This window comes from Macrosteles quadrilineatus, unplaced genomic scaffold, assembly GCF_028750875.1.
Source record: "Macrosteles quadrilineatus isolate MER2022 unplaced genomic scaffold, UCM_ALF_1.0 Scaffold_1__1_contigs__length_201487025, whole genome shotgun sequence".
Lineage (NCBI taxonomy): Eukaryota > Metazoa > Arthropoda > Insecta > Hemiptera > Cicadellidae > Macrosteles > Macrosteles quadrilineatus.
Window position 1 is genome coordinate 96,590,968 of NW_026542594.1, and position 16,529 is coordinate 96,607,496.

General features: G+C 39.4%; 1 protein-coding gene across 3 annotated transcripts in view; it reads left to right on the forward strand.

Moving 5' to 3' along the window:
• The window catches only part of LOC128991777 (serine/threonine-protein kinase ULK2), a 157,158-nt gene that overhangs the window by 46,200 nt on the left and 94,429 nt on the right, over positions 1-16,529 (forward strand). For all 3 annotated transcript variants that reach the window (XM_054414998.1, XM_054415171.1, XM_054415083.1), the window contains exon 6: positions 4,272-4,322. In XM_054414998.1, the coding sequence (XP_054270973.1) occupies positions 4,272-4,322 (51 nt within the window). The remainder of the gene's footprint in view (positions 1-4,271; positions 4,323-16,529) is intronic.

Consider the following 16,529-nt stretch of genomic DNA (forward strand, 5'->3'; position numbering starts at 1 on the left):
AAATAGGTTCCTTGTGTAGCTTTGATTTTAGGGTTGTTTTTTTTTTCAACCTCCGATCGCTCCGTGCAGACGCTACGCGGGAGGCAGAAGGCGGGCATGCGCCGTAGGCGATTGCGCAACTCTTCCACTACACCTGTCGCCATTGTTGACATTCGCGCGTCAGTTGGCGTTGTGCTACAGCAGACTAACAACAACTAAACATGGCTGCCACCATTGATGCTCCCGCCAAGTGTGAATTGCGAAGTGTTATTCGTTTTCTACAGGCTGAAGGCCATAGTGATGCAGAAACCCATCGGAGAATGAGTTGTGTGTATGGGAAAACTTTATGAGTGATGGTGTTGTGTGTGAATGGTGTCGAAAGTTTAAAGACGGCCGTAAATGATGTGCACGATGAAGGGGGACAAGGACGCAAATCTGTCATTTCAGATGACCTGGTTCAACGTGTTGACAGAATGGTGAAAGGAAACCGCAGATTCACCATTACTGCTTTGTCTTTGGAATTTCCCGATGTTTCAAGGTCTGTTTTGTACTCTATTGTTACTGAACGGTTAGGCTACAGAAAACTTTGTGCACGTTATGTCCCAAAAATGTTGACGGATGGACACAAAACGACGAATGGCGTCAGCTTTGGAGTTCCTTGAGTGTTACTGTTCAGTAAAAGGCCAGCTGACCATATGAGCATATTAAAATAATCCCCACATGTCAACAACAATACAATAATAAAATTTTGAAAATGTAAACATTCTGGTTCAAAAAGTGCAATTTTTCGCTCCCGTAATATCGTTTCTTTGTGTAACATCATTCATTTCTCTCTCCTTTTATTTTGACTTGTTTCATTTACCTTTTCCTTTTGTGTGCATTTAATAAACCCTTTTTAATTTGACTCTAAATTCTGTGTACTGTGAGAACATTTGGACATTCATGAAACATATCTTCTCAACTAGAGACAACATTCGACCAGATCTTCTTTCAAGACCTTAATAACGTCAAAGTGGTAACATAACTATAGTTCAGTGTTAAAAATTCAACCAAAAGTCCATAATTATTTTCTGTTGTCAAAATTAAATTAATAACCCATATACAGTCCACTTTATTATTTCTACAATAACCTTTTGATTTCGCTACATCTTTGGTCCGTTCGCGTCGGATTGTTGATTAACCAATTGATTGAACTAATTATGTGGACTTTTGGTGAAGATTTAAAGACGGACATAACCTCATAAACTCTCAATATTGTCGTTCACGTATATTTTGTACTCCCCCTCTACCTCTATCTCTCTCACTCTCTCGATCACATTAGCCTAATAGGCCTACTCCAATGACTGAAAGACTCTGTGACATTATAGTCATTTTGTAAACATTATACCAATCCTTCAGTGTTTATATTTTTTGTTGATTGGTTCCGAGTTAAGGCCCACAAACTGTTTAATTGAACTAGCCTAATTCATTTTGTTTTATGTAACGAAGTGAAATAACTTTTGTGTCTTGTGTATTTTGACTGGATTTGTGATCAATGATGGCTCCTGTTAACCTAGGCCCGATTAAGGTTTCTACTTATAAAAGACTAACTAAACAATTCAAAGTTAGACTTGAAAAAATTCAAGAAAATATAAATTTTATTAATGAAAGTGCTAAAGCAAACAACCTATCCTCTGTGCAAATAAAATCACTTCATATCTATTTAGATGAAATCAGGAAAAAGCGAGACAACTTTGAACTAAATTTCAGGCGCGTTTTAGAACATTGTTCTGACGAAGAACTCGATGACATTATTCTAAATGATGATGAAAACACTGTTGGTGAATTATGTATCCATCTTTGTAGTACTATAGAGTCACTAATCCCTGTTGACGAACCTCAATCTCCCCCTCAAGAAATGGTGAATAATTCCAACTGTAATGCTTTCATGCAACCTGTCCGCCTACCGCAAATTGACTTGAAAACCTTCTCGGGAAACTCAGCCGAGTGGATTAATTTCATCAATCTTTTTGATAACGCTGTACACCTCAACACATCTCTGTCTCCAGTATCAAAATTTCAATACCTACTAAGCTGTCTAACTGAAGAACCTCTAAATTTAATTAAAAACTTTAACATCAGTGCATCTAACTACGAAATCGCATACAATGTTGCGCGATCGATACCACAATCACAGGTGCTTAACTGCTTTACATTTAAATGCCATATTGGATCTTCCCATTGCCACATCTGAAAATACAAAATCAATACGTGAATTTCTAAATCATTTTCTAGAACATACACAATCACTTATTGCTTTAAAAAGTGACATCACTACAAATGACAATCCTTTGCTGTCAGCTCATTTGCTCCGTTGACTTGATAGAAATTTACAGCAAAAACTTGAACATTACCGCTCATTTAAATCATGTGAAACTCATTCGTTACCATCTGTGGACGAAATCATTAATTTCTCAATGAATAATGCTCAAACAGTGAAGATGCCAACCTACACTCTTCAACTTTTTGTCACAAGGCTAATTCAAAGTCTGCCCTCACATCTAGTAAAAATTACTCCAACCCAAGCACCCGCTATACTGCACTTGTGAGCTCAGATGATCACTCCACTACTGTAAAGACAATTCCATCATGCTAATGTGCTATGTTTCCCACAATAGCGGCATTAGGATGTCCATAATAACAAGTATAAATAAAAAAATATATATTTCTTCTCCTTGGTTGTGTTCTATGACTTTCCTATGTTTCCATAGTTTGCAAATCGGCTCTTTCAATGATTACTAAGAAATGCAGCACAGTGTTAATTGCGTTTTCTTTTTAGTATATCTAATTATTCAGGTTCTCTAGCTTTTTTCCATTGTAATATTTACACCAACCCAAATTCAAACAGTAAATATTTCATTTCAACTCTTTTAGTGAAAGGCCTAATTGTCTCTTTCATTTACACTAAGCACTAAGCCATCCGGGTGTGACTCTAAAAATCTCCCTTATTCCCTACAGGAAGTAAAGAATATAACAACGTTGTGTCCTGTTTGTGCTGAGGTTCCACTCCGACAGAGGATCTTCATTTTTATCTCAAGAACTAGTATCGTTTTTGCATTCTCGTGGTATCGCCTCAAGTAAAACAACACCATACAATCCAGAAGGAAACGGACAAGTTGTGTGCTTCAAAGGAGCACTTTGGAGAACAACAACCCTTGCACTGAAGACTAAGAATTTACCAATTAGGCAGTGGGAGCATGTTCTCAATGATGCTTTGCATGCCATTAGATCTTTACTGTGTATGGCTACCAATGCAACTCCCCACGAACGCTTTTTTGCGCACTCTAGGAGATCAAGCAATTGAATTGCTTTGCCCACATTATAGATAGATAAATACAGGGTGTCCCACGTAAAGGTGTTTCAAATTGATTACGGAAAAATGGCTTAACGTACAAGGATGAAATCAAATTATTTTCCGGTAAATCGACCCCAAGGAATAACGTAAAAATATTTTAACAATTTTTTTCTCTTTTTTCCGATTCAGGGTGTGTCAAAATCTGAGTGTCACCAGTTTGAATCTCAGAATTTTCAAAAGTAAAAATATGTCATGTTATACATAATCTTAAAGGTATTTAATAGACTAACATTATGGTGAAAACAGAAATTAACTATTTTTTCCGTTTCAAAATAGTGGCAGTTTTCTGGGAAAAAAGAATATGTTTTTAATACTCTGTGTTTCCTATACCAATGCACTTAGCCCTTCTGCGGTTGAATTTTCTTACTCTTTATGCAATTAGCTTTACTGTGATATGCTAGGCCTACAAGTATATCGCAAAACCGTTATTATTTTAAACAGTTTTTTTAAATAAAAAAAAATTCCAAAAAAATTGATTTTTGAAAATTTGCAAAAGCTCATCGTTCAAAATTTTCGAATAGCAACATAATGTCAAGTGGCACATCATTTTATACGTTTTTTAATTCTTAACAACTTTGTCATTTACACTTACTCCTTATCTCTTTTAGTTTTTGTGTAAATAACAAAAAACCTAATTTTCCTATATCAAATTCATGTTATTTGGGTTTAACGCTAATGGCCCCATTTCATTTAGTGTTTCATTTTCATTCCTTTGGGTTGATTTAGCAGGAAATAATTTTATTTCATCCTTGTACGTTTAGCTCTTTTTCCGTAATCAATTTAAGACACCTTACACACCCTGTATAAAGATATACAGGTAGATAAACCCATACCATGATGTAGGATATCTGTATCATATGGTACATACATTTTAATACTTCATATTGATTTGTTTCAGTTAAGGGAACACTCAGTGAAGACACCATAAAATTGTTCCTTAGGCAATTGGGTGAGTAAATATTTGTATCACATTTACACCTTTTGATATCGTCACTATACTGTACGTGATTCAATTCCTTTGATATCACGGACGATTAATATCAAACATTAGAAATGACAAAATAGATTTTAACAAAAACTTGGTATCTTCTTTATTGTATTCAACAAAACAACATACTAAACTATTTTCTGTTTACCAAAACAATTTAGGAAACATATGATTATTTATTAATCATGAAACAGTCTTTGGGCAAACTTATATAGAAATATCTATTGAGGGTTTTCTTTATAGATAGATATTAATCATCGTACGTCAATCATCCCCCCCAAAACCCTCAATATATATTTTAAATCTTCCTCTTTCTAGACCTTAGGTTGTAACCAGGTAAGGCATCGTTATGGTCTTCTGCTTCTAGTTCATTATCTTCGGCTTGAGTTGCTTCACGGAGAGTTTGCGGAAGTATTTTCAACTCCGACATGTGTACCTTAATTGGTGGATCAGACCTCAAGAGGTACACTCCCTTCCCTAGCTTGTGTTCCACCTCAAATGGTCCAAGCCATTTCCGTGCCATCCCTGCATGCACATTTTTAAGCTTATTACTCAAGGGATGGTTTCGCCGAAGAACCAACGTACCCGGTTTCAGGTCCTGCTCTTCAGGTACATCGTTTCTCTCTGCTTCCCTCTTCGAACTCTCTTCGGCTTGTCGATTCATACGTTTGATTAGTTTTGCGTTTTCTTCATGCCATGCAGTCAAATTCATAGTTTCAGGAGACTGTTCATGCATAAAGTTCCAATCACCAGTTCTTTTTATTTCCCGACCAAGAAAAAGTTCTGCTGGGGAGAACCCTGTGACGCGATTCACTCGCTGTCTGATGGCAAGGAGAGACTCATGCAAGTGTTGATCCCATTTGGTATGTTCTTTGTCAAACAAATGAATCCTAAACAGCTTCTTAAGCTCCTGATTTCTCCGTTCAGTAGGATTTGCCTGAGGATGGTATATTGGCGTTGTCCAGTGTTCAATAGCCCACTCAGTTAAAGTCCGCAACCATTGTTTTGACGTGAACGGACTGCCATTATCTGTGAGAAGACATCGTGGATAACCATACCGGCTAAAGACCTCTGTTCGTAGGAGCTGTAGGATTCTTCCCGATGTAGCTTCAGGAATGGCAAATGCTTCGACCCACCTGGTAAAAAGGTCTGTCACCACCAAAATTCCAGTCTTCCCTCGAGATGTTCTGGGATATGGTCCCATAAGATCTAGAGCAACAACCTCCCACGGCTGGTGTGGCCGACGTCCTCTCATGCTTGTACTAGCTTTTTGGTTGTTGGCCTTGGTACAGGCACAGATAGTGCAGGATTGGACGTAGCTTTTGATGTCCCGATGCATATTTACCCAGAAGAAACGACGCCGAATCGAAGTGTAGGTCTCGTCTTGTCCTGGATGGCCAGCTTCAGGGCTGTCGTGGTACTTCTCTAGAATCTTTACGGCCTGAGACTTCGGAACTACAATCACAGGAGAAGATTCTGATAGATGAGATTTATACATAAGTATACTGTCTTCCAAGCGAAAGTTCTTATAGCATGTCTTGAACTGGAATGGGACAGCTTCAGAATTTGTGTAACGTTTGGTTATCCAGGATTTCATTCTACTACAAGCTGCATCTTCATTCTGCCATTTCTTTATCAGTTCCAAGTCAATGTCACAATTTTCCCGCTGTGCCACCATAAGAACAGGCTCAATCTGTCTTAACTTCATTGGGACTGGAACTTCCCTCTCCATGAGTTCTTTGGATATCTCACCACTGTCTACCGGGTTTCTTGACAAGCTATCAGCGGCTTGATTTAACTCTCCTGGGACGTGATGTATTTCAAAGTCAAAATCGGCCAAAATTAAGGACCATCGCATCAGTTTTGACTTGGTTCCGGATACTTTGTTTAGCCACTGTAGTGATGAGTTATCAGTGAATAATTTAAATTTTCTTCCCTCGAGATACCCCCTGAATTTCCCTACTGCCCACACTACCGCTAGAGCCTCCTTTTCAGCTGTACAATAGCTTTTCTCAGAAAGGGAAAGTTTCCTGCTTGCATATTCAATTATATCCTTGCCTCCTTCTATCCGCTCTTGAAAGAGAACAGCCCCAAGACCTACATTACTGGCATCTGTCTGTAAGCATATTTCCCGACTGGGGTCCAAATAAGCTAATCCCGGAGAGTCACAGATGGATCTCTTTATCTCACTGAAAGCTTTCTCTTCCGTCTCGGTCCATTTAAAAGGTTTATTTTTATGAAGAAGGTCAGTTAGAGGTGAAACCTTGGATTCAAAATGAGGTACAAAACAACTGTACCAACCGCACAGGCCCAAAAAACTGTCGAACTTTACGCTTCGTACCAGGTCTTTCGTACTCTTCAATAGCCTTGTTTTTCTCAGTTTGCCTCTCTAATCCTTTGTCTGTTAACACATGACCCAAATATTCCACTGAGTTGGACGCAAAGTGACATTTCTTCACCTGACAGGTAAGTCCATGAATTTTCAATCTTTCTAATACTCTAGCCAAATGTTCCAAGTGATCAGAAAATGTTTTGCTGTAAACTAGTATATCGTCCAAATAAACTTGACAAAATTCACCAACATAATTTGACAAAACTTTGTCCATCAGACGCATGAATGTTGCTGGGGCATTTTTCAATCCAAAGGGCATAACACGGAATTGATATAGTCCCCTTGGTGTTGAAAAGGCGGTCATAGGCCGAGATGATTCTTCTACCTCTACTTGCCAATAGCCAGAATTCAAATCTAAAGTGCTAAATACTTTGGCCCCACTAACTTGCTTAATCAGATGTCGTAGATCAGGCATTGGGTAAGCATCAGCAATAGTTTTGTTGTTGACTTGACGTAAATCCACACAAAGTCTGTAGTCTCCGTTCTTCTTTTTGGGTAATACTATTGGTGAAGCCCATCCTGAAGACGATAGTTCAATTAGTCCTTGATGTTCCATTTCCTTTACTTTTTCTATGACAAACTTCCGTTTGTCAGGGTTAAGAGGGTAAGGTTTCTGTTTGACAGGTGTGTTATCTTTACAAGAGATCATATGTTTTACCGTAGTAGTAAACCCAATTCTGTCTGTAATTACCTCTGGAAAGATACTGAGTAAATTAATCAAGTCTGTTCTTTGATTGAGGTCTAAAATTCCCGTTTTCAGTTCATCTAAAACGTTGTTTTCTAATTCTGCTCTCAAATCAAAGTGTTTGTCCTCTAACCATCCCAATCTAACTCTATTTTTAATGCCAAAAAATATTTCATTTGCTGTGTAATCTATCAACACACCGTATTTAACAAGGAAATCATGCCCTAGTATGATTTCCGGGATTAAATCATTAATCCCTTTTACTGGAATTTGAATATATTCTTGAGAACATTTGGCTTCAAGAAAAGTAAATCCTTCGATTTTATAATTTATATCTTGTACTGCACCTTTGACAACAGTTACACCGTCTGGACAAACAGGTTTTAACAATTTAGACACCGTCATGCCAATAAACGAATGTGATGCTTGAGTATCAAGGGCTGCAGTATAATATTTGTCACCAATCTGTAAACTAATTGCCGGACGGGGATTACCCACACTCTCACTAGAAATTTGACCAATATAAGTTTTTTCTGACTGGTAGTTTTGGGACTTAGAAACTTTTCTAGAACCATTCTCGTCCCTATTAGAACGGTTCTGGTCTAGTTTTCCGGACAACGGGCCTTCACATGCCCAGTTTGCCCACATTGATAACATTTAAAGGAGTTATCAGGGTTCGAAGTTCTGGTTTTTGAGGAATAAAAGCTTACCTCTTCGTCTAGCTTTGCTACTATGCTCCTGAGTTCGTCAAATGATTTTGGTTGAGCTACCTTAACTAGAGACCTAATCTTATCATGTAAAAGTTCTATAATATAAGTAACACTCTCGTCAATACTCCCACCATCATTCATTCTCTTAAACAACTGTAACTTTTGAATAACAAATGCCCCAGCTCTCATGCCACTAGGTTGAACGTCCGTCAAGAATTTCTTAGTGATTAATGCTTTGACAGCCTCTGAATTAAATCTCTGCATAAACTCATGTTTGAATGTGTCCCATTCTAGACTTAGACCCTTAATGTTTTGCCACCAAGTACCTGCCGAACCCCTCAACTGTTGGCTCACAATCTGCAGATATATTTCTGACGGTATACACGTCCGTTTTAACAAAGACTCGCAAGTAGCTAGAAACGCTGTGGGACATTCCTCCAACCTCCCATGAAATTCCGGTAGGCTGTCTTTGATAATTTTGGGATCTACAGTAGGCATGAATGATAGTTGGGATTCTGGATTATTCAAAGTAATTGTCTTTTCCTGTGAGGATATCTGTGTTCCAATAGCTTGCATTTTATTGTTAAATTTAGTTTCAATGTAATTAATTTTAGTTTCCAATTCATTTAATTTATCAGAGTTACCAACAAAATTTGTTTCTAATTTCGTAATTTTATCAATGGTTACGACAACATCTGACTCCAATGATTCGATTCTATTGTCTAATTTTGAATAGTTTTGAGAAATTTGTTCCATAAAAGATGACATATTACTATTAATATCTGCCGACTGTGTGTCAAGTTTCTCAGATTGGATATCTAGTTTCTCCGAAATTTTGGACAGTAGAATACTCACCGGGTCAGGTTGTGGTATTTGTTCTGCCAACTGGGTATTCCGTCCTACCCGTGATCGAAGCTCGTAGGCTTTGCTTCCTGTCCCCTTCTGCTCACCTTCTTCCAGGCCTTTCTCTAGCATTTCAGTTGTTAATTCTTCAACTCCTAATTTTGTCATTTCTAAATTAAAAGTCCTGTCACGGTCGCCAATTGATATCGTCACTATACTGTACGTGATTCAATTCCTTTGATATCACGGACGATTAATATCAAACATTAGAAATGACAAAATAGATTTTAACAAAAACTTGGTATCTTCTTTATTGTATTCAACAAAACAACATACTAAACTATTTTCTGTTTACCAAAACAATTTAGGAAACATATGATTATTTATTAATCATGAAACAGTCTTTGGGCAAACTTATATAGAAATATCTATTGAGGGTTTTCTTTATAGATAGATATTAATCATCGTACGTCACTTTTACACATACCGGTAAGTAATTATGATTAGGTTTGGTAAAATATTTGTAATTTGTGAGGATTTAAGTCAAAGATGAACACTTATAAGTTTGATAGGTACTTTGGTATTATCCGGAGGCTACCCTTATACAGCGCGCTGCGACAGTTATCATAGGTTGGGTTATCATAAATATGTTTGTAGGACTTTCCTTGTCATTATTATTAATCGAATTATACCAGATGAGTCATACTTTCGCCCGCCAAATCCTCTCCAAGTAGGCCAAGGTCAGGTTGTTGACCGGAGCGCGCGCATCACCTGTCACTGCATGTATCTCTGGTATTACTCATCCTTGATATATAATTCTGTAAGACAAAATTTCTACCAGAAAGTTGTGGACGTCTGGTAAGTCGCAGAAAGGTGGGAGAGGTCTTAAATTAAAGGTCTTGACCCCAGGGACTCGGGAAAAATAGCAGAATTCCTATAAAGTTACCATAAAACGAGATATAACGTAAAATATCCACCATAAGAAAAGAATGGGGACTGAAAAACGTCTGCATTCTAATCAGCTGTTGCTTATTTATTTGTAATGATTACATTTATTCCAAAAGTCAATGTTGTTAAATAATGTTTCAAAATGAAATGTATTCGTTTAATTTTTTGGTTTTCCGTTGTTATAATGAGTGAAGTAACTAGACAGGGTAGGGGAAGACCTGCAAGACGTGGAAGAGTATTCAGGAATCTTTTTTGTTTTGCAATTTTATAATGAGTGATGTACGGTAACTATACAGGGTAGGGGAAGACCTGCAAGACATGGAAGAGTATCCAGGAATTCAACTAACACAAAAAATGCTTAAAGAGAACGTCATGTAAGGCCTAAATATTAAAGAAATCCACAAGACGGTTTACAACCTGCCTTCAGAAGAACGCTGGAAAATGAGTTGAGTGTCGTTTCGCACAATTTAGGTCCTCTTAACAGCACTTGCATGCATTGTGGCGCATTTCACTTCGCAGAGAAGGCCACAAATGGACATTTCGACGCATGTTGCACAATGGACTCTTTTACATGCCACAAGAACAATTAAATGACGAACTAAAAGTAATGTTTTTACATGATTCTAACTTCATTAAAAACATTAGGTAATACAACAGTTCAATGGCTTTTGCGTCGCTTTCCGCTACACAAAAAGAGATCCGGGAAATGGGCCTTACTGTTTTAAAATTCAGGGACAAATTCATAGATATATTTCTGAGTTATTACTGCGAAATGGGGAGTTGCCTTCATATGGACAATTGTGTCTAAATTAGGAGCTATGGCCCTTGAAACTTCAAGTGATTTACAATTTTAAATAAAAACATCACCAATATTTCATGAATTTTTAATTTTATAAAATTTAACAAAATTTAATTTTATAAAGTTTAATAAAATTAATAATTTATGAAATATTGGCTACGTTTTTATTTTAAATTGTATTCATTCCAATATCACCAGTTCTCACTGGGAGTCCCTGGGAGTGCCCCTGTTGTGTTGCAGGGGTTGATGTGTGCTCTGCACTGCCGATGGGTATTCTCAGTGGGTCGTGAGAAGCCAGCCACTTCGGTCCTTGGTCAGGGCGTGCGGCATGGATGTAGAGGTCGGGCTCTACATTGCGGGCGACCCCCAGCACGTCAGGTATCCGGTGCTGGGCAAACGGAGGTCAGGCCCCGGGGAACTGGGGTAGGGGTTTTTGTCCCCGAGGGTATAACCGTTCCTGACTGATTCCGGGCCGCTCCTTGCCGCACGATGTGCTGGAATAAACACGATGGCTTTAAATAAAACCCCCCAAAACACATTTTTGATTAAGAGCTCAAATGAGCCAGAAAAGACGTTGGAAGTGGATCAGAACGCTTTTGTCCGTAGCTCCAAGGTTCAGAGGTCACCACCACCGAAAAACGTGAGGACATCTCCGCCACCTGCTACCTTCAAATGCACTAAGGAGTTCCCCTATTTAGGATCTCCTTTGGCAAGTGGAGCTGGGAACGGTGCAGAAAACATCGGAGATGCAGGCGTCGTGGCGATCAGTTCTGCTGTAGGGATGCCGGAGGAGCCTTTCACTGCACCGTTGAGGTCGGAAGGCTCTGAGATGGTGCTTCTGCGTCAGGAATATCTTGACGCAGAGAGTGACATTGAAACCCGGCTCCATGACATGGAAGCTACAATCAAGGCTATGCTGGACACCTTCCGGACCCAGAGAGCCGTAAGTCAAGTGGTCAAAAACGGCATGGCCAAACTGGAGGATGACCTTGGCTTCGTTTTTGCCTGCCGGGTAGTCAGCAAGGCGGCCATGGAGAAGATTGCCGAGAAGGTTGTGTCTCTGTCCGACGAAAGAACACTGCCTTCTAAGAGCGTAAGAGGCCTTCCACATCGGACAGTCCTCAAAAAAGAGAAGAAGGCGTCCAGACTAAAAGGACCACGGTAAAGGCCAAGGCGACTCAGACGGGCATATTGTCTGCTGTGCCCAGATCCTTTTCAGACATAGCTGCAGCTCCTGTGAAGAACCAACAGCCACAGCTACCTACGACCCCCCTTCAGGGAAGTTCCCGAAAGGAGTCAGTTGTAGAGACACCTGGGGCTGCGTGGGAAAAACGCCGTTCCCGAAAGGAGAAGAGGCAATCGAGGCGGGCGGAGGTCGCCTCTATAAAGAATGGGGCAGTGAAGGCACAGCCAACCGGTGTGGCCCAAACTGGGCCCGGCTCGGTCTCTGCTCCGAAAAAGTCCCGGCCAAAAAAGCCCAGGACGGAGGCAATCCTGGTCAAACCCTCAGGGGGGAGATCTTTTGCCGAGGTCTTGGGTGCAATATTAAGGCCAAGGCTAAGCCAGAGCAGACCGATACGGACAATTTGGACTTAATGAGTATTCCAAATTTTTTAAATCAAAATAACCTTCTATTAAATACAAGCAAATCAATGACAGTAAGTTTCTCCACATATAAAATAAAATAGCTCTGGATCCAAAAATCAAAGTTGGCAATAACATAATAAATAAAGCAAATCAGACAAAATTTTTAGGACTTTTCATTGATTGACATCTATCTTGGAATGATCATGTTGATAATGTAGTGAAAAATATGTCATCAGGAATATATTCACTGTGGCAAATGTCAAAAATATCTGACCTTACAGTGCTGAAAACAATATATTATTCTTTAATACACTCTCATCTGGCATACGGAATTTGTATATATGGAGCTACCTCAATATATAATTTGGACAAAATTCTGATAAAACAAAAAAAAAACAATACAAATCATGTTAGGCTTAAAAAGCACAGAGAGTGTCGAAAACTTCTTTAAAGATCTTAAAATTTTGACAGTTTACAGTCTTTATGTCTTAGAAACAATAAAGTATGTCAAAGAACATGAAAGTGATATATTTTTTGAATCCAAGCATCATTATGATACCCAAAATAAAATTATTTTTGGTAAACATAATCTGCATTTTTATAAAAACAAAACTAAATATATGGGCACCAAATTTTTTACTCAGTTGCCAAATTTAATTAGAAATGAGCAAAATTACAATAAATTTAAAAATTTAAAAAGCTGAAAGAATATCTTGTTAATAAAGCTCTCTATTCTTTTTCAGAGTTTCCTTAAAAGGGCTCCACTACTGGTTGCCTGGGTTTTATATTTAGTTTTAAATATATTGTATTTTAGCTATAAAGCATGAAAGTATGTGATTTTTAGTTATATGTGACTCTATTCTGATGCTGCTATGTATTTAAACGAATAAAGTTTATTTTGACTTTGACGGTTGTACGGTCGATTAGACGAACCCGGGACGGGGACGTTCTCCTTGAACTGGGTAAGTCGAAAGACAAAGCAGCCTTTACTGCTGATATGAAGGCAGCCGTTGAAGGCCAGGGCACCATCCGTGCTCTTGAACCAAAGACATCAGTCGAGGTTCGAGACATTGATAGTGTGTCGACGGAGGTTGATGTTGTTGAGGCCCTGAAGAAAGCTATCCCCGAGCTTGGCGGGCAAACGGCTTTTCTTAAGGTGTGGCTCACTGACAAATAACATATGTTTAATATTCATTTGTTTATGTTGTGTTTGTAAATATTTACTTTTGGTTTTTTAATAAAGAGAGTTAATACAAAACTAATGGCGCAGTCGATTTTGGACAAAAGTAAAGTTTAAATAGAAGAAGATAAAGTAAAGTTGAAATATTATGGAGTTCAACAAACCAGATCCACTCAACCTATCGGAGGGAAACATTTCAGACAAATTTATACAGTTTAAGGAAGAAATCGACATTTACTTTATTGCTACAAAAACAACGAAAGAAAGTAAGGAAATTCAATTAGCCAGACTGAAAAATCTACTGGGGACAGATGGTTTGAAATTGTACAACTCAATAAAAGATGAGTCTGTGGTTGAAACTGTTGAAAACATTGGAAAAACACTGTGTACCAAAACAAAATATGACCATGAGCATTCATCTTTTATTTTCAAGGAAACAACTACCTCATGAAAATTTTGACTCGTTTTACGCAGACCTCAGAAATCTAATAAGATGTTGCAAGTTTGAAGAACAGGAAGAAAAAATATTGAGAGCACTTATCATTCTAGGAGTTGAATAATAAAGAGTTGCAGGAAAAACTATTAAGAGAAGATACAAGTTTTGATAGAGTAATCAACTTCTGTAAAGCATCTGAACTTGCAGAAAAAAATGTGCGACTTGTCAATAATAAAGGTAAAACAGATCAAAACAATTTTAAAGTTGACACGGTTGTGAATTCTAAAATTACAGATGGACAGGGCATGAGTGCAATACGACGACGTTTTAATCAGCAGCAGCAGCAGCAGGGGTATAACACGTCACAAGGAGGTTACAACAAACAGGTAGGCAAAACTAATAATTGTTATAGATGTGGTGGTATCCATCATGGAATGTGTCCTGCAATAGGAAGAATCTGTAAAAAATGTGGTAAGCCAAACCACTTTTGCTAATGTTTGCCGAAATAATAATAAATTCCTTGGTTCAAAACACTGTAATAATTTGCAAAATGTTTGTGATAACAGCATGTCAGTTGAAGACAATCATGAATCAGACATTAATAGCCTTTGTGTGGTTGATAGCATAAAAAATTAAAATGCTTGGTATAAGACTCTTCTGGTAGAAGGCAAAGAAATAAAATTCAAACTTGACAGTGGGGCAGATGTTAATGTATTGCCATTTCGCTATTTAAGAAATCTAAACTTACCTAGTAAATTGAAGCCTTGTAACACCACACTGCAGTCATTTGGGGGGTTTTCCATTAAGCCTTGTGGTATAATCGATGTTCAAATTGAAACCGATCAAAAAGATTGATGTAGTTAGTTTTTTAATTGTAAAAAATGAAAACACGGTACCTATTTTAGGTCTTGAAACCTGTATTAAATTTAACCTACTAAAACAAATTGACAGTGTCAGAAATGAAAATGGTGGTAACACCGACCTAGAGAAAGAGAAGTTAAAAATCTTTGAGGAAAATAAAGACGTTTTTGAAGGTAATCACTCACAAAACCGAAAATGAGTCAGCAGCAGATGGCGGTCGCCGAAATGGCAGACGCACTTGCCAATAAGGTGCTGGCACTCCAGCATTTTAGAGTCGGCTGGGTCAACTGCAGGCTCAGACGGAGAGTGGAAGTGAAGAGGTGTTTTAAATGCCTCTGTTTCGGTCATTTCTCCCGAAACTGCAAGGGACCCGACTGAAGCAAGAACTGCCTTCGGTGCAGGGAGGTCGGTCACGTCCGTAAGGACTGCCAAGTCGAGTCCTGTTTCCTTTGCAAAGAAAATGGGCTCGCTGACAAACACTTGAAGCATATAGCTGGGTCTGGACAGTAGTGTATTCAAATCTGCACTACAGTAAGCGAAAGTCCTTTCACGAAGATAAGTATCCTTCAGTGCAATCTTGAGCGATCCAGGTCGGCTGACGCACTTCTATGCCAGCTTGCCCTAGAACACGATGTCGACGCGCTCTTAGTCAGCAAACAGTACCAGTACCGTGATAGGGACCCATCTTTTTGGTTCCCTGATAGTCTTGGTACTGCTGCATTCTGGGCGCGTAATGCAGCGAAAGTACAAGTACGGGGTCACGCGAAGGGCCGAGGTTTCGTTTGGGTTCGGTGCCGGGATGTCACTTACTTTAGTGTCTACCTTACTCTCAACGAGGCCATCCGTGACTTTCATGAGAAGATAGACCGCCTGGAAGAGAGCGTGCGCAATACGAAAGCTATCCCCGAGCTTGGCAGGCAAACGGCTTTTCTTAGGTGTGGCTCACAAAACCGAATAGGAGTCAGCAGCGGATGGCGGTCCCCATTGTTAATATCACAACAACGTCCAATACTATGAACCAAAGACATCAGTCGAGGTTCGAGACATTTATAGTGTGTCGAATATCATGACACGTCGTCGTGGGTGTGGATTTTAATGCTAGGGCTGTCGAGTGGGGAATGACCCTCACCAATTCCCGGGGCAAGTACATTCTGGACTTTGCTGCCAGAGCCGGACTCGTTGCCAATGGACACGTCGTCGTGGGTGGGGATTTTAATGCTAGGGCTGTCGAGTGGGGAATGACCCTCACCAATTCCCGGGGCAAGTACATTCTGGACTTTGTACAAGCCGGACTCGTTGCCAATGGACACGTCGTCGTGGGTGGGGATTTTAATGCTAGGGCTGTCGAGTGGGGAATGACCCTCACCAATTCCCGGGGCAAGTACATTCTGGACTTTGTACAAGCCGGACTCGTTGCCAATGGACACGTTGTCGTGGGTGGGGATTTTAATGCTAGGGCTGTCGAGTGGGGAATGACCCTCACCAATTCCCGGGGCGAGTACACTATGGACTTTGCTGCCAGAGCCGGACTCGTTGTCGTCAACGAGGGAAACACGCCAACTTTCCTGCGCCCTGGGATGCGGGGAAAGATCCCAGACATAACCCTTGCATCTGAGTCCCTTTTGCCAAGGATCAGAGCCTGGAGAGTCTTGGAGGATTACACGGGCAGTGACCACCAGTACATTATTTTTGATGTCCTGGATGGTCATCAGAGACAAGTAGCCGCG